The 18947-nt window shown below is 42.3% G+C and overlaps 1 protein-coding gene across 2 annotated transcripts in view; it reads left to right on the forward strand.

Annotated features, from left to right (window-relative positions):
• Window positions 1–13812, forward strand: part of PROSER1 (proline and serine rich 1) — an 82038-nt gene extending 68226 nt beyond the window's left edge. For both annotated transcript variants that reach the window (XM_006752684.2, XM_015566187.1), the window contains 3 exons: window positions 9536–11312; window positions 11794–11944; window positions 12496–13812. In XM_006752684.2, coding sequence (XP_006752747.1) covers window positions 9536–11312; window positions 11794–11944; window positions 12496–12618 — 2051 coding nt within the window. In that variant the 3' untranslated portion in view covers window positions 12619–13812. The remainder of the gene's footprint in view (window positions 1–9535; window positions 11313–11793; window positions 11945–12495) is intronic.
• Window positions 13813–18947: the final 5135 nt, after the last annotated feature.

Raw genomic sequence — 18947 nt, forward strand, 5'->3', positions numbered from 1 at the left:
TGGTCTTGTCAGAATGTGTTATATTATGCAGATGAAAATCTATTTAAACAGATTTGATGTTGATATTTTCAAAGATGGAAGAATTGTCCCTGTCAACTATTTTAGTTGATTCATATCTTCACTAATTGACATCATTGCAAAGTTTTCAGTCCCCATATGGATTGCTGGATATAACATGTCATGCCCTGTCCCTATCCCCTCCCTTTGTAGCCTTTGTTACCTTAAGGACTCTAGTTTTCCATTTATATGTTTAAGTACCAACCTTACCAGCTTAAAAATGTAAGCTTTTAACACTGCTCTCTCTGATCTGTATCCTTCAGATGAAAAGTGGAATTGGGTTGCAGCAGAGGAGAAAAATTCAGAAGGGGAATATTGGAGTAATGACTTTAGTGGGAGAAGAGGGAACCTATTTCCCGGGCCACAGGTGCTGGCGCCCTGGACCACAGGGCTGGCAGCTTCTCCGGGTGGCTGCAGCCTGGGTCCTTGGGGTGGGTGGCTTGTCCATCTCCTGGGCCACAGCCAGCCGCAGGCGCTGGCACCTGGACCGCAGATGGGCGGCTTCTCCGTGTCCCCTGGGATGGAGTGTGGGCAGCTTTTCTGGCTGGCTGCAGCCTGGGATCATGGAGCAGGTGGCTTCTTCGTCTCCTAGGGCGCAGCCAGCCCCGGGCACTGGCGCCTGGCTTCTCAGTCTCCTCGAGGACATGGGCAGGCAGCTTCTCCAGTTGACTGTGGCCTGAGATCACGGGGCAGGCGGCTTCTTTGTCTCCAAGGCTGCAGCCAGCCTCAGGCACTGGGCCCAGGTTCTCTGTCTCACCTGGGATACAGTGTGGGCGGCTTCTCTGGCTGGCTGTGGCCTGGGATCATGGGGTAGGCAGCTTCTTTATCTCCTGAGCCGAAGCCAGCCTTAGGCACTGGAGCCGGACTTCTCTGTCTCCCCTGACTTCTGCGTCTCCAACAGGCCTGGAGCGGCCAGAGCCGGGATGCTTGCATGGTAGCTATGGCTGTGATGCAAGTATCCCGGCTCCTGCCTCCGCCATCTCTGTTGGGTTAATTTGCACATCACTCCTGATTGACTGGTGGGTGTGGCTTGTGGACGTTGTGAACGGCCAGTTAATTTGCATGTTTCTCTTTTATTATTGTAGATACTGAGATGCTCCTATATTGGGTACATATATGTTTACCAGGGTTATGTTTACTTGTTGGATCAATCCCTTATTATTATGTAACTGGAGGCCTGGTGCATGAAATTGTGCACTGGTAGGGGGAAGGGAAGTTCCCTCAGCTTGGCCTGCACTCTCTTGCGGTCTGGAAGCCCCGCAATCAATTTCCCCGCAGAGGGAGGCCCCACCTACCTGCTGCAGCGCCATCAGCCAGGTAGCCTGGGTCTCCCTCAGCAGGGCAATAGATCGTGGGGCTCCGCAATCATTTGCCCCAATGAGGTAGTCCTTGCCCACATGACTGTGGCTCCACAATGGATCACTGCCACAGAGGGAGGCCCCAACCACCCACCACAGCACCGCCGTGGGGTAGCCTGGGCCTCCCACTTGGGGCAATAGATTGCACCCTGCAGCAAGGAGGCTCAGCACACCTGCCGCAGCCCACTGGTCAGTGGCCTGGGCCTCACTCTTTGGGGTGATTGTGGAACCCCCTGATTGATCACCCTGCCAGACGGTGGCCTGGGCCTCCCTCTGAGGGGCGATCATGGGGCAATGGCAGGACCCCCGACCAATCGCATCACACCTGCCTTTGCTGGCCTGGCACCAGTGGGTGTCATAGTGTGGTCATCCAGATGGTCATTCCACTGTTCGGTTGATTTGCGTATTATGCTTTTATTACTATAGATCACCTTCTTTGTCTCTTGTTATGGCCTTTTTTTCAAAGTTTATTTTGTCAGATATAAGTATTGTTGCCCCTGATTATTTTTTATTTCCATTTGAATGGAAAAATTTTTCACTTTCATTTTGTGTGTGTCTTCTGTTCTGAGGTGGGTCTCTTGTAGATAGCATATATATGGGTCATGTTCTCACCCATTCAGTTATCCTATGTCTTTTGATTGGAGCATTTGATACATTTACATTTAATGTTATTATTGGTTTGAGACCCAGTACACAAATCCATGCATGGGTGGGGTCCCTTGGTCTGGCTGGTGATCAAGGCCTATCAGGGAGCCAGTCTGCCAGGACAAGGGACCCCAGGAAGTTGGCTGCCTGGTCGGCGGGCTGGCCGGCCTGGGGAAGGAGCCGTGGGAAACTGGCTGGTGGGGGGAGAGTCCACCTGAGGTTTGCCGCCCAAGGGGGCGGGGCTGCGGGAGGTTGGCCAGCAACCCCCCACCCATTGGTGTCAATTGGTGGGCCAACCACTGGTGGTGGGCCGCAGGAGGTTGGCTATGGGAGCTCACTGACTACCAGGGGGCAGCTACTGTGTTGAACATCTGCCCCCTTGTGGTCTGTGCTCATCATAGTGACTGGTCGTTCAATTGTAACGGTCGCTTAGGCTTTTATATAGATAGACTAGAGGCCCGGTGCACGAAATTCGTGCACGTGGATAGGGGGGGTCCCTCAGCCCCCCTTGCACCCTCTGCAATTTGGGACCCCTACACCTTTTTCTTATCTAGCTAACCTCTTCACATTTAAAAAAATTAACTGAAATACCACCTACTCTAGGAAATCCTCTTTGAACAAACCTCTTTACAATCTGTATTAAGTATTTTCATAGTATATCATTCTTTGAAAATAACAATAAATGTCACCTGATCATTTGCTCTTCTAGTAATATTTTCTAGCAAGATGTATTATCCTAGTAATTTAACTATTACAAAACTGAGGCGTGCAGAAATAAATCACATTGAACAATAAAGAATGACTCAATTATCAAAGCATAGTACACTTAGAGCCCCCCTTGTCCTGTGCCTCAGATATCATTGCACATTACACAGTTCACATGGAACTCAATTTCCTTTAAAATAGGAAGGGATCCCATACTCATGAAGCAGCTACTTCCACACATATTTTTTGTATTTAATTCACAGCACATACTCTTTGTACTAATTGTTGGAAAATCATCCTAGCAATTGCCTCTGTTCCTCTCTATTGTTGCCTTACATTCTGATGTCATTACTGCGCTCTTATCATCCACTCACTCTAATAAGATTATGAATTCTTTTTAAGGGCTGGGATCATGACTTGAGCTTGTGTGTTCCCTGTCATGGTGCCTAAATAAATACTCAAATGCCATCCAATCCAAATGACTGATGAGAGAGGCCCGTGGTTGCTGTAGACCTCTGATTTTTATTTAAGGGGCCTCACTTATTCTGCGCCTTTACAGAGGGGTGAGTAGTGGCTGAGGGAATTTGAGGAAACCCAGACAGAATTCTCCTAAAATATTTTGTTAAGCTGGCGCCCAGAACCACCAGGCATTTGTCCAATTAAAACCTGGACACACAGCAATAACCAAGGCACTGTTCTCCTACTGCTAATGCCTAGGGATCAAACCCCAGCCTGCAGGAACTCACCCCGGCAGTCAGGACCTCGCCTGGGTGGATCTGGGCTGGTGCTCCTAACTCTGGGGAGAGGAAGACTTCCCATGGCTGCAGGCTAGAGGCCCCGGACCCGTGCCACCCACCCAAACAGGTCCATGGTGCAGGCTCGTCAGCGGAACGGCTTCTCTGCCTGGGATTGCAGGGAGGTGTGGCCTGTTCTGTTCGCCCCGCGAGCGATTACAGGAGGCCTGGCCTGTTCTGTTCACCCCGTGAGCAATCGGGGGAGGCCTGGCCTGTTCACCCCATCAGTGATCGCAGACAGGCCTGCTCTGTTCGCCCTGCAAGCGATCACAGGGTGCCCTGTTCTGTTCGCCCCGCAATTGATCACGGGGAGGCCTCTTCTGTTCTCCCCGCCAGCGATAGCGGGGAGGCCTGTTCTGTTTGCCTCATGATCATTCACGGGGAGGCATGTTCTGTTCACGCCAGCGATCGGGGAAGGCCTGGCCTGTTCACTAGTCAGCAATCGCAGGGAGGCCTGTTCTGTTCGCCCTGGGATCGATGCGGGGAGGCCTGGCCTGGCCTGTTCGCCCCGTGATGGGCGCTGGGCTGGGGGGCGTGGACCCAGGCTGCCGCTTGGCGCCTGCACATGTGCAAGTGGTCCTGGGGCAGGAACATCCCCTTGGTGCCTGTGCCCGTAGGCCCAGAGTGGCCAGGGGTGTTCTGGGACCCCAGTTGCTCAGAGCCTATGCACGGGCCTACAGGCTAGGAGCAGCCTGGGTCCCGAGGATGTTCCCAGGACCCAGGCCGCTGGGCGCCTGTGTATGCAAATTAACCCGCTATCTTTGCTAGGTTGATTTGCATACTCTCCTGGTTGGCTGGAGAGTGTAGCGGAGGGATGGTCAATTTACGTTTCTCTTTTATTATATAGGATAGATAGATACTTACTGCTGTTTTTATTCTTCAGGCCTATGTTTCTCTCTTTATATGCCTCTTTCAGCAGTCCCTTTAACATTTTTTCTAATGCTGGATTGGTGGGGATAAACTCCGTGAGCCTTTTTTTCTCTGGGAGGCTATTTTATTTTAAATTTTGTATAATAGCCTTGCTGAATAGAGTAGTCTTAGTTTCAGATCATTGCTTTTCATCATTTGGAATACTTTTTGCCATTCCCTTCTGGCCTACAGTGTTTCTGTCGAGAACTATGTTGGCAATCTAATGAGAAATCCCTAGTAGGTGACTGACTGTCTCTCTCTTGCTGCCCTTAAAATTCTCTGTTTGTCTTTATTGTTTGCCATTTTAATATGCTGTATCTTTGGGGTCATCTTAATTGAGCCTTGCTGTCCTACCTGCTTTTGTGTGACTTTTTCCTTTATCAGATTAGGGATGTTTCCTATCATTTCTTCAAACAGGTTTTCTATCCCTTGTTCACTTCACTTTCTTCTCCCTCTGGTACCCCTATGATGTGAATGTTGTCCAGTTTCATGTTGTCCCAAAGCTACTTTTAGCTGCCCTCATGCTTTTTAATTATTCTTTCTCCTTTTGTTGCTATTTTTGAGTGATTTTTCTACCTTGTCTTCTTATTCAGTGATTTGAATTTCTGCTTCTTCTAACCTGCTGTTGATTCCTTGTAGCGTATTCTTTATTTCAGCCATGTCATTTTTCTTTTCCAACTGTTTTTCATGGGTTCTATGTCCTTTTCATGCTGTCTCTTTGTTGAGCATTAAAACCATCATGTTATACTCTGTTTCTGAAAAATTGCTTGCCTCCATTTCATTTAGATCTTTTTCTGGAGATTCCTCCTGTTGTTTCATTTGGGGCCTGTTTCTTTGTTTTCCCATTGTTGCTGTTTCTTTGTGGTTTTGTTTTTTTTCCTGTGTATTTGATATGACTGCTATGTTTCCTTGTCTTGGTGAAGTGGCCTTCTTTGGTGAAGTGGCCCCCTTGACCTTCTGACCTAGGTGCAATAGGAATGTCCCCTGTTTGGGTTTTGTGGGCCTTCCTGTTGTATTTGGATCTTGAATTCTGTCATCCCTTTCGTAGGTGAGCTCAGCCCTCACGCTTGCTGCCTGTTTGGCTTAACCCCAATCATGTTATGCCAACTGTTACACAGAACAAAACAAGGCTGATAGAACAAAACAAGACAAAGCAAGCCAAACCAAGAACAACATGAAAAATAAAACAAAACTAAAACATTAAAGACTAAAAAAGAAAAACAAAGCCACAAAGACCAAAAGTATTATAGGAGAAAAAAAAAAACAAAAAGAAAAAGAGAGAGGTTATCAAAGAAGAAAAAGAAAAGAAATAGAATAAGTATAAAAAAGAAAAGTATAAAGGAAATATTAATAATTTTTAGGATAATAAATGAAAATATAGAATAGGTAAAGTAAAACAAGAATAGAAAGTAATAAAATAAGAAATATTATAGATAAAGAGTAAAGGAGGAATAGAATAAAAGGAAAGAGACATAATAAATATGAACTAAAAAAGAGAAGAAAAGAAAACCTTTGGATCTGCTATTTGTGGAGCTCACTGGATTTTGCTCCGTTGTTGAATCTGGCCTGGGACGTGTTGGTTCCAGGCTTCTCAAGTGGTTCTCTGGTGCAAGCCAATGTCAGTTGCTGTCCCTGCCTGGCCCTGGGCAACCTGACAGAACCATGACAAGGTGGATTCCCAAGTAGTCCAGTGGGAAAAGCCTCTATAGCCCAGTGGCTGCATCAGCCTCAGTTCTCACACCTTGAATGTCCCTGTTCTTAGTTGCTCTTCCTTCCTGCCAGGCTGACCAACAGATCCTGAGTGATGGATGAATAATTACTCTGACACGTGTTTCTGTGAACAAGAAGGCTAAGGGGCTGCCTGGCTATGGGAACCAGACAGTCCTGTTCACCTGCCTCCTTACGCTTTTATTGTAACAAAAGCTTGAACTAAAATTAACTTCTAGATACTATCAGCAGGGTAAATATCCATGAGAAGACACATGCATCTGCAGTGTCCTTTAAGCAAGGACGTCTAAAGACTAATAAACATAAAGATTCCAGTAAAACACCTAGGGGCTCAGACTTATTTGGAAAAGTTAAACCAGGGGTAGCTGCCTCTGGTCAGCTCCCCTGGATGCCCCAGACCTTTCAGAGATTCCTCCTTACAAACTTTCCAACCAAGTTTCATACTTTCCCACACCTTCCCCTATAGAACTGGGCACTGTGGGTTATTCCCGCCCTATACAGGATGGTTTAAACAGACTTATGTTGGGGGTGGTGCCTGTAGTTTATAGGAGGGATGGCTGGCACTTCCTCTCCTTTAAATGCCTCACCTCTAGGTGGCTCACTTGCACCCCCTTGCTTCCACTTCAAGCAGGAGGGATTTTAAAATAAATAAATAAATAAATAAAAATCAGCCCTGCTTTGCACTCCAATCTTTCTGTGCATCTGGCCACCTCTGGGCCGGGTCTCCACCCAGGCTTTGACCAGGCCAAATGTCACAGTCCCCCCACACTGTCAGACCCAGCTGCACCAGTGCAAATTTCCAGTCCAGAGCCCTTCCTCCTTGCCTCAGGTTGCTGCAGGGTGGGACAGAAACAGCTGTTCCAGACGTGGAGAAAGGGGTGCCTCCCCTGTGTTCAAAGTAGAACTGACCCTCTTTCTCCAGGGCACACTGTTCAGCCCCAATCCTGCTCTCTTCCAGAAGTTCTTCCAGGGAATAAAGGGTCCCTCAGATTTACTGCTAGGTGTACCAGTCAAACCCCTTTGCTGTCTCAGAGTTATACCACGTGGCCCCTCCCACAGACTCAGATTGGGGCAAACTTCTTAGGTGGGATGATGGCGGGGTATCTGCTGCCAGTCTCTCCAGTGAGTCTCAGCCTTGGGCATCCCCAGATGCACTTCTGTAGCCTCTGCAGCCAATGCCACCTGGCCACCTCCCCCCACACCCCTAGTGCTCCTGGCTGGCTTCACAGTTGAGCCTCTGTCCAGCTCTCAATTCCAGTGGCACCCAGGGCTAGGGAGCTGACAGCCCCTACCCTGGCAAATGCCATAGTCCCCAGACCCTAACTCCTGATGGCTCTCTATGTGGCTTGGTCTGGCGTGGAGGTCTTCAGTGGTGGCAGCAGTGCTGCACGCCTAGTCATGGCCACCCTCAGAGGCTTCCTTCAGGAAGGATTTTGTAAATCTCACAGTATGGTGGGGGTTCCAAACCTTCCTGTATAATCTTTTAACAAGTTGGTTAATCACACCAAGCCTCAGATTGCATATCTATAAAATGGGCTATTAGTACCTATCTCAGAGGGTTATGTGAGGACAAATGAAATAGTGGGCATAAAGTACTTAGCACACGATCTGACAGGTAGTGTTTTATGTTTAAGACTGAAATAGATGAGAGGAAAGTGGAGTTTATTTTTGTTTTGTTGCTTTTTAAATGCAGGTAATATGATTAATAGTATATAGCTTTTGCTTTAGTATATAAACAAAAACTTTATAGAGTTTGCCTCTATAAAGAACACTATGGGACAGTTTGGTTTTACATTGCAATCCGTCATTCACTATGTTGTCTCTGGCATGTAGTTAAATAAGATGGTGAATTCTCAAATGTTTCCCAACCAATGTTGACCTAAATAATTTTTGGTACATTACTTATAAACACAGAAATAGGTATATATTTTTTTGATTCTAGTTCTTATAAAAACAAATACCCCAAAAAAGTACAAATCTATTTTCTTATTTACTCTAAATTTAAAATGATAGCTACTCTTAGTTTTTTGAAACTAAATTACTGCTTACACTATGAAATGCTACAGGTTTAAGGCCTTTTGAGTTTGAAGTTTATATACTTATATGTTATGTTTTTCAAGTTCTACCGTATTTCTTTTGTAAAACTACTGTACCATATGGCGCTCTTTGGCTGTCACTTAGTATAGAAATGTATTATGTATATGCAGTTTTCCTATGATCCCTTCCCCACCCATGTTTAGCATAAATGTAACTTCATTAACATTAGCTTCCTTGTCAAAATAGTCTTTATTATGCATAGATTTTAAAATGTAAGTCTTAATCATGCAAAAATTTATCAATCTATTACTACAAAAGGAAGATTGTCTGTTTACAACTAAAACAGACTTTGATGTGAGTATAGCAGCAGATAGTTGTCATTATGACATTAGCTACTTAAGCCATTTGGTACCAAATAAATCATCAGAGTTAAACATTGTCACTGAATTGATTCAGGGAAGAAACCCAAATCGTCCCCGGTATTGTGTATGTTAATTATTTATAGATTTTATCATATTAAAAATATAGAAATTCAAGAAGTCTTGGGCATAAGTGCTTAAATGGGTTTGGGAACTGTAGTTGAGATAATCATGATGGATCCAGTGCAGTAAACACATTAAATACACACATGCCATGCACTATGCTAGGTGCTAAGGCTCTAAAGATGATACATACATGGCCTCTGTCCCTAAAGGAGCTCCTAGGACAAGCCATGTAACGCTAGAGGTTAAGGTAGTATAGAGGAGTCAGTATGAGAAAATGCTTAGAGGAAAAAAATCTAGATAGATTGATAATCTGAAATATTTAGTTCAACTCACAAAGTCTCGACAAAGAAGACTGGAGAAATTGGCATAAATCCTGGAAGGCCTTAAATGCACCTACAAGGAAAGTGATGTCCTAAAAGCTCTTAAGACTTGTATTATTACTTTAGATAAGTGGCTTGAAAGAGTTAAAGGAAAAGTTAGCACACTGACATTAATCACAATTAAAACAAATTCTTTAAATTTTGAATAATTGGGAAAATATGAAAAGCAAGTTTATTTGCTAACTGCTCAAGGCTTTATCAGCTATGAGTTGAATGAGCGTTCGAAGCAGAGTCTGAGACAACTGAATCTAACAGGGCCTCATAGAGAAAATCCTGGTGATGGAATCTAGTAATATATACATTGGAATAGCCTATTATCCCTGTCATTGATTTACTTTGATATTTGTTAAATATTACAAAAAGTTTTATGCCTTTACTTTGATTTAAAATTTGACATTTCACCATGATGATAAATTTTTGCCTTTTTCCCCCAATAGCATTTTCTGCCCCAGCAAGTCAACTCTTTTCTCCTCACGGATCTAATCCTGCAACACCTGCAGCAACTCCTGTTCCTACTGCATCCCCTGTTAAGGCAGCAAATCATTCATCAGCATCAGCAACTGCCACAGTTTCTGGGCTGAACATGCTGAATACTATCCTTCCTGTGTTCCCAGGGCAGGTCTCCTCAACTGTTCATACACCTCAGCCATCAATGCCAAATCCAACAGTTATCAGAACACCTTCATTGCCAGCTGTCACTTCTGTCCACAGCACAATTTCTATTTCTGTTCCTTCAGTTTTTCCTGGCCTAGTTCCACTGCCAGGTTCTGCCACTCCTACCCCGGTCCCTCAGGCCACATCTATACCTCGGGCCACTCCTACTTCCAATGAAACATTTGCTTCTACTTCTGCTTCTTTTATTAGCCTCCCATTTTCTGCCACCTCTACTGTTGGTTCTACCAACAGCCCAAATCCTGCTTCATTGTCATCAGTTTTTGCAGGTCTCCCCTTGCCCTTAACACCAACATCCCAAGGCATGTCCAACCCAAATCCTTCTGTAATTGCTGGTGGTTCTGCTCCCAGTGTTGCTTGTCCACTTGGTCTAAATAATCCTCTTCTGTCTGCGTTAAAAGGCTTTCTGACATCAAAGGATACCAATTTAATAAACTCTCCTGCTTTATCCACTGCTGTTACAAGTGGGTTGTCTTCACTCTCTTCTCTTACTAATCACAACTCAGATTCTCCTGCTTTAGCCCCTAACAAGTGTTATGCCCCATCAGCTATTCCCACCCCACAGGAGTCTTCTACTCCAGGATTGGCCATGTTCCCAGGCCTTCCATCTCCTGTGGCCAACGCAACTTCCTCTCCCCCTACTTTGCCTGTCCAATCTCCTCTAGCTACTCCAAAATCAGCTTTAACTTCAGGGCCAGTTAGCTCTGGTTCCTCAGCTATCCTTTTGCATGGCCCCCATCCAAGTAACTCAGACTTGCATATTACATCTAACCCTGCTGTAACAACTATTTCTGCTACAATAAAAGCTGAACCCACAAGTCCTACTCCCTCAGCCTTTAAAGGTCCATCTCATTCTGTGAATCCCTCTCATAGCACTTTAGGTTTGTCAGGGACACTAGGTCATGCATATACTTCAACATCAGTGCCCATCAGTTTATCTACTTGCCTTAATCCTGCATTATCAGGTCTTTCCAGTTTGAGTACTCCCTTGAATGTTTCAAATCCCCTTTCTTCTATTTCCCTTCCACCACATGGTTCCTCCACTCCAATCACTCCAGTATTCACTGCTCTTCCTCCCTTTACTTCTTTGACCAGTAATTTTCCTTTGACAGGTAATCCATCTCTTAATCCACCAGTATCTCTTCCAGGGACATTAATAGTCACCTCATCTGCAACTGTCACATCCATATCTATCCCTCATCCTAGTTCTACATCAGCTATTCTCTCAGGGCTTTCTGTCTCAGCACCAGTCTCAGCAACACCTTTCCCCCTTACCTTGTCAACTGCTGTCCCCTCACTTTTTTCAGTTACTCAAGGACCTTTGCCATCTTCAAATCCATCCTACCCTGGCTTTTCTGTCTCTAACACCCCCAGTGTTACCCCTGCTCTCCCTTCATTCCCGGGGCTGCAGGCACCTTCTACAGTTGCAGCAGTCGCACCACTACCTGTCACTGCTACGACCCCATCACCAGCTCCTGTCCTCCCAGGATTCGCTTCAGCTTTTAGTTCCAATTTCAATTCTGCTCTTGTTGCTCAAGCCAGGTATGTGGATAGTTTATAAATAGGATAAAATCATTCTTTACCTAACTCATAGTTCATAGTCTTATTTTTAAGTCATTCAAATTAAAGTCAATATAATTGTTTGGTGGTGCCAAATTATGTTTTTCTGGGCTGAAACTTCAGTGCTTAAAAAAATGTTTTATGACTCTTCAATCATGTTAAGGTAAATATATAAAACATGAATGCCTACTCAGATAATTTTAAGATTTGTATTTGGTAATTTATCCTGATTATAAATCACAAAAAATAATGTCTATGCAAAACATAGATTTAATTGAATTCAGAATAATACCCTTTATAACAGAAAGTATATTTATATTAGTGAGTGGCTGACTTTTATGGTTTCCTTCCAACAGAGAAATTCTAAGATTTTTTTGTACATGTTAAGATAGTATTTGACAAATATAGAAGCAATAGCTTTTATGTCTTATTTTTTTTTTTTTCTGTTTTTCTATCATTTTAGCTTATCATCTGGACTTCAAGCTGCAGGCAGTTCTGTTTTTCCAGGCCTTTTGTCCCTTCCAGGTATCCCTGGATTTTCCCAGAATCCTTCACAGTCATCCTTGCAAGAATTGCAGCGTAATGCAGCTGCACAGTCAGCATTGTTACAGCAGGTAAACAGACAATGTCTGGCATAAATAAAATGTCATATAACTTCTATAGTGATAATCTTACAATACCAATAGTGATATCCCAGCATTTGCAAAAAATGACTCTTAGCAGAATGTCTAGAAATATGATAGCTAATTCTTCCAAAATATGCAATTTATACTTGTCTTCCTTCCGAAAGGTAACAAAGGTGATAGAATATATTCATCTGTATGAATTGTTTTTCCTGCTTATATATTTGCAAGTCTGAGTTTTAATACTTTACAAATAGAATATTTATACATGACTGTTAAATTCAGCTTGTCTTCTACAATTTAAGCACATTTTCTCTAGAAAACCTATTTTTAAATCATTTTAATGGCATTTCTGTGCGCCTCCACCATCAGAAGAAGTTGAACATTTCTTAAAAATTTTAGGAGACTGAGCAGACTGATATTGTCCAACTTTTTTTCTTTCTTTTCTACCTCAAATATCTATACTGTTGCATAGACAGAAGCAAGTGCAGACTTGGTGGAATTTGACATTCTGCTAAACTGCGTGTTCTTTTTTCTATCAGGTCCATTCAGCTTCTGCTCTGGAAAGCTATCCAGCTCAGCCGGATGGGTTTCCTAGTTTTTCTTCAACATCAGGAACACCATTCTCTTTGCAACCAGGCCTGTCCCAAAGTAGTTGGCAGTGAATATAATTTGCATTTACCTTTGGAACACCATCAGAATTGCCTAAGGACTATAGTGAACAAGCTGACAAATGTGAACTTGTCCAAAAATCAGAAAATAAGAATGAGGGTAATCCTGGGGAAATTGGGATAAGAGTTTTAAAACATGATTGCATTTTTAATGGTTTTAATTATGAACACTCCCCTTGTGTAAATATGCTGATAATGAATTGTATGGAGAATATTTAAAAAGTGTTTGGGGACTTCTCACCTCCCAGCCTATGAAATTTTGCATCGTGTATGTGATTTATATAAAAAGAATACTAAAGAGTAGATTGAACTCTTTATAACCGAATACAGCCTTAAATCTGCTTGTATAGCGTCCACTGACAAAAGTAATAATTTGTGCCTCAGACTTATGGGTTGCATGTGGCCCTAGGGGAGTTACCACCCTTGGTATGCATGAGTGATTCCTATTAGCATCATTGGAATGCAGAACCCCTTATGTATTCACAAAAGGGGACTTGAGACCCACAGTTATTTTTTAATTTCTGGTATTAATGATCATACATATACTGCTGAATTTAACTCTATATTTAAGTAAGTGAAAATGGTGCTTAATATAGACTTTAGAATGACTTTCAGGTATTTTTGACTACTTACAGAAATACAAGTAAGGCTTGTGATAATTTGCCTTCAGAACTTAATCTCAGCAATATCCAAATGAATGAGAAACATTTGAGTGACTCTTGGGCCACCTCTATTACTCATTATACTCTGGAGCTCTTGGTGAATGTTTACAATCATGGGATGTAGTATTTCTATTTGTATTTAAAGTCAAATGCTTATCTAAAGTAATTATGTGACATTAGAGGAGGTTTGCTCTGTTAGTAAATATGCAGTGTGTACTCTATTTAAGGATCTGTGGTAGTATAACATGATTGTATGTTATTAATTTAAGTATAATAACTGCCACATTTGGAGAGACAGAGTAGGGAGAATTATTTCCAATCCTGTAATTAAGAGTGTAAACTATAGAATCTACTGTAGTACATTTCAGCATCTAGAAGTTTTACTTTTATAAAGATGGTGTTTGGAAGATGTCGCTAATGTATTTTCCTTCAACATGGGGAACAAACTTTTTAAGTATATTAATAAATATTCCTGTATGGTTAGTTTTTAACAATTTTTTAAAATAAACTTTATGGATATAACATATTTTATAAGTGACTTATTAAATCCTTAGATGGGCTTTTTAAGTTTTTGTATGTGCTAGAGCCAATAGATAGAACATTTTTGTCCAAATTTAGTTGAAATTCAATATATACTACTGATTACTCACTTATTTAAATACTAGAGGTCCGGTGTACAAAATTCGTGCACTTGGGGCGGGGGTCCCCTCAGCCTCGCCCACGCCCTCTTGCAGTCCAGAAGCCCACGGGTAATGTCCTACTGACAACTTAGGCCCGCTCCCCCTAAGCCAGCAGTCGGACATCCTTAGCGCTGCCACGGAGGCGAGAGAGGCTCCCACCACCGCCAGCCGTGAGGCCAGCTTCTGGCTGAGCAGCGCTCCCGCTGTGGGAGCACATTGACCACCAAGGGGCAGCTCCTGCTTTGAGCGTGTGCCTCCTGGTGGTCAGTGCGCATCATAGTGACCGGTCATTCTGCTGTTCGGTCAATTTGCATATTAGCATTTTATTATATAGGATATCTTATGTAAAAGTTATATTACAACCAACACTTGAAACGCTATAGTTTTATTTTCAAACAGAATGTAACCTCATAGTTTATCTGATGCCAATTGCTAGAAGTTATTTGTTATTTTTTTTCAGTCTACACTCATAAACTGTTTTTAGGATTATATGGTTTTGCTTATACATGTTGACCATTCACAAAGAAGTTACTGAATGACTAATCTTTCTGTAAGGATGCTATTGTGAGGTTTATTTCTGCTATTAGCCCCCTATTATCATAGCAAAGGAACTGTTCATTTTTTATATGTATTTCTAACATCTTACACATATTAGGGACTTAAAGATTTACATAAAAATGAAGAAAACATTTTTGGAGCTTTTGCAATAATTACTGGGGGGACTGGTTTTATGTATTTCATTCCTATGAGATAAATAGTAGCAACCTATTTAACCAGATAAAGAAGCCAAGATGTAAGTCACACAATGAGTAAGTGGTAATTGGAACCAAACATTTACTACCAATACTAGGCTACTTATATTACCTAGTGCTATGAAAATATGCCTGAGGGAATTCACAAAGATTTGTCAGTGACATTAAAGTCTTAAAGGATGAGGAAGAATTAACATCCTTCCAAAGGCACAAAGTATGGCAGACTCGCATAGTAAAATGATCATATAACTGGATGGAGTTTGAATAAAGTTTGTGGTTTAAGTGTGGAAGAAAAAGAGGCCACATATTAAACCTAACAAGCTCAGGGACCAAAAGAAACCACATGGTGGTATGAATGTAAAAATTCCTAACTAGGAGCTGGAAGTTGGTCATGGTTAGTCATGTCCTAGGCCTGTAGCCTTCTTGACAAAGGTCAATCTTTAGCTTAAAAATTGTCTATTGTCTTTTTGACTCTAAAATAACACCTTAAAAATATCAGTAATTTTCCTCCCAGACCCCTTGAAAGCACAACTGGCACCAGAGCACGAGACCACATTGTTTTCTTGTTACCCACATACCGTCTCTATGTACTATAAATGTTAAATATCCAATATAAAAGAAGCGTATATGTTTTTTTGTTTTGCTTTTAATCCAAACGCAGATTTCCCAGCTTTGCTTTCTCTCACCTTCCTAATCTACAACCAGTGAATTTCATGGAAGCCTCCTTATGTCTCCTTTGATTCTAATGTATAAAATAAGCTGCAAAGCTGCCATTCTCCAGAGCATTTCCTCAGTTTGTTGAAATTTTGCTTCCTGGCAGTTGTCATCAGTTTTGCTCAAATAAACTCTTACAAGACTTTTTCTTAGGCTGGATGTTCTTTCATGGATCTTTACTTTGCATAGCCAGCAGGGTTCCAAAGAAGCTCACCCAAGACCACCCACGAACTTGAATCCAGTGCTAGGTATCAGCAGGGGCCTATTGAGCCCCACTGGCTCTTCACTTTGCATTGGGTGAACTTGGGTGAGTTATTTATTTTTACTGCTCCAGTCAATGAAAGGGAAACTTTATTGAGGCCTCAGGGCCACAGGATTCAGGCAGGAGGCCACTCTCCGGCATAAGAGGTGGTAGAAGGGCCTTGTTTTACCTTCTTGGTTTGCAGTTTGTTGGTGTGGCCACACCTTGCAGCAGTTAACAGCATGGGTACAGGTGGGCATAACACTTGTGGCAGATCATCTTGTCACACAGTTGAGCTGGCAAAGAGATGTGTCCCTGCAGACAAAGCACCAAAGTGTAGGGTGGACTCTTTCTGAATATTGTAGAGAAGGCAGCCATCTTCCAAATGTTTACCGGCAAAAATCAGATACTAGTGGTCAAGCAGGATGTCCTTCTTGTCTTGGATTTTCACTTTGACATTAATGGTGTCACTGGGCTCAACATCAGGGTAATGGTCTTGCCCATCATTGTCCTTACAAGGACACTGTATCTGCCAGGGAGGCTGCAAGGCTGGGTTGTTGAAAAAGAGGATGAGTTATTTTAGAATCCAGAACCTCCCTCCCCCTTTGCTTGTAGTGAGCCTCTGACTTCACTTTGAGCTCTTCTTAGAAAATCCACAAGGTGGCACTATAGGATAGGAGTTGAAATAGGCAGCTGGTTTTAATTTCGGCTTTTTAACCCGATCTACCTACTATAAGTCTGAGCAAAACCTTTTGCTGTATAAATGAGAGTCTGAATTTATTCAACTACAAATAGAAGGGACATTTATCCCCTCCAGCTCGGATTTGGGGTATTCTCGGGTAACTAAGAATCTTTGCGGAGGAATTTGAGAGTATCTCTTGAAACGAGCAGTGGCCCCATAGAGAATTCCAACAACTATAATTAAACAACTGTTCTGGGGTATGCACTTAAAGACTCACAGTTGTATTAGCTAGGGAGAGAACTCAAGACATGCAAGAAGGTTGAAGTGACTTGAGAGGTGACAGCCCTTTGGAGCTCAACCCATAAGCAGTATACTTTAACCCATCACACAATATCCCTAGAAACTTGTTCAGACTGTAGATTTTCATAGAAAACTAAAATTAACATAGGAAGTTGTATCTTTAAGATTGATAAATTCCAAGAAACCCAGCTCTCCTGCAGCATATATATAATTTGTATGAAATGTCTATATTCTTTGCTCTCTGCGTTTCCTTGTTCAGATTTGCCCTTCCCTTTCCCCCCCTCTCATTTATCTTCACCACCACTCCACTACACTCCACTACTCCCTAGGGTAAACAATAAAAAGCCAGGCCAAAATACACTAGAAAACCCAGAAATTCTGGCAACTCCCTTTAATGAAAAGCCAGTTTTCAGCAGAGAAAAAGCAGTAATTGTATACATTCCTTGGGCTAGAACAGAATTAAGGAATCTAAGGATTTCTATAACAGTCTTCATGACCTTGATGGCTTTGCCACCTGGTTTTACTGTTAGAACATATCCTGACCATTCTGACCTGTCCATATTAATACACTAGTTTCTGAGAACAAAGCAATGGAATAGCTAAATAAGGTTCACTGGGAAACTTCTGTAGAAGACAGACCAGGAAAAATGCAGGAAATTAGCCATTGGCTTTACCAAGCCATACCTGAGATTTTTACCAAGAAAAGGACTGGACCAAGATCCAGCAATGTAAAAGAAACCCAATGAATCAGTGCTTGATTTCTTTGAACTTTTGGGGAAATAAAAACAAAAACCACAAACACCTTTTAAACAATACTCAAGTCTGTCATTATACAGTTTTAAAGATTATCAAGATGACCCATTACTAAATTTGGCATTTTTTAAAAAAAACCAACTAAATATAAAGCTTGTACTCTGATTAAACAACATAAATTAAGTTGGCCAACCATGTGTACTGATTTACTAAGCATACAAATTATGTAGATCTGAGAATGTTCCCTGCTCCCTCTTAAGTCAATAAAGGACTCATTAATTAAGTTAAAGGGATTAATAATTTAGTAACTGATTTATTTTATAGTGCATCCTCCAGAAATAAATATTTCAAACACTATGGCTTACAACCAGAAGTTTTTGCCTATTGGAAAACACATCAAATAAAAGATTATCTTCAACCTCATTGAAAGAAAGCATATTAGGTATTACCAACTTATCTATTAAACTACGTGCAGTCAAATTTAATAGAGTTAGCTCACGGATTCAGATTTCTCATTTTAAAAAGTTGCCTACCACAAATGGACATCTATCCCTGCCTCTGACACTTGCCTTTGCCTACAGCAGACTTTGAAGACTTTTTTTTAATTTTTCTTATTGATTTTTTTACAGAGAGAAAGAAAGAGGGATAGAGAGTTAGAAACATCGATGAGAGAGAAACATCGATCAGCTGCCTCCTGCACACCCCCTACTGACCGGAATCGAACCTGGGACCCTCCAGTCTGCAGGCCGACTCTCTATCCACTGAGCCAAAACAGCTAGGGCATCAAAGACTTTTAAAGGATGAAAAGCCACAGGCATCAAAGGCAGACATCTATCGCAAACCATTAACAAGGACTACATGCCCATAAATTGATGTTGAACTAAGAAACATTTGTTTAGTCTTTTTTTTTTTGTCTGTTAATAATAACAGTAATAAAGTTGTTCTTTGATTTTTCTCAAAATGTACTCTTATAGCATCTAATTGTTAGTGATTGATAAAAATATATAAAATAATTTTTATATTGTAATTCTTATGGTTTTTTAATGGAAACAATATCTGTCTCCCCAGACCCTCTCCCTTATTGGATATAAAAAATTTAATGTGTTCCTGCTAATCTTTCCCATCTACTAGACAATGATATTTTGATTATCAATTATTATAATGAAACTAGAGGCCTGGTGTACGAAATTTGTGCACTGGGTCGAGGAAGGGAATGTCCTTCAGCCTGGCCTGCACCCTCTCCAATCTGGGACCCCTCAAGGGATGTCCGACTGCACCCTGTGGGATCTGGCCTAAACCGGCAGTCAGACATCCCTCTCACAATCTGGAACTACTGGCTCCCAACCGTTCACCTGCCTGATTGCCCCTAACTGCTTCTGCCTGCCAGCCTGATCACCCCCTAACCACTCCCCTGCCAGCCTGATCGATGCCTAACTGCTCCCCTGCCGGCCCAATCGCCCCCAACTGCCCTCCCCTGCCATCCTGGTTGCCCTAACCCCCTGCCAACCTGATCTTACCCCCAACTGCCCTCCCCTGCCA

The sequence above is a fragment of the Myotis davidii genome, unplaced genomic scaffold, assembly GCF_000327345.1.
Source record: "Myotis davidii unplaced genomic scaffold, ASM32734v1 scaffold1970, whole genome shotgun sequence".
Lineage (NCBI taxonomy): Eukaryota > Metazoa > Chordata > Mammalia > Chiroptera > Vespertilionidae > Myotis > Myotis davidii.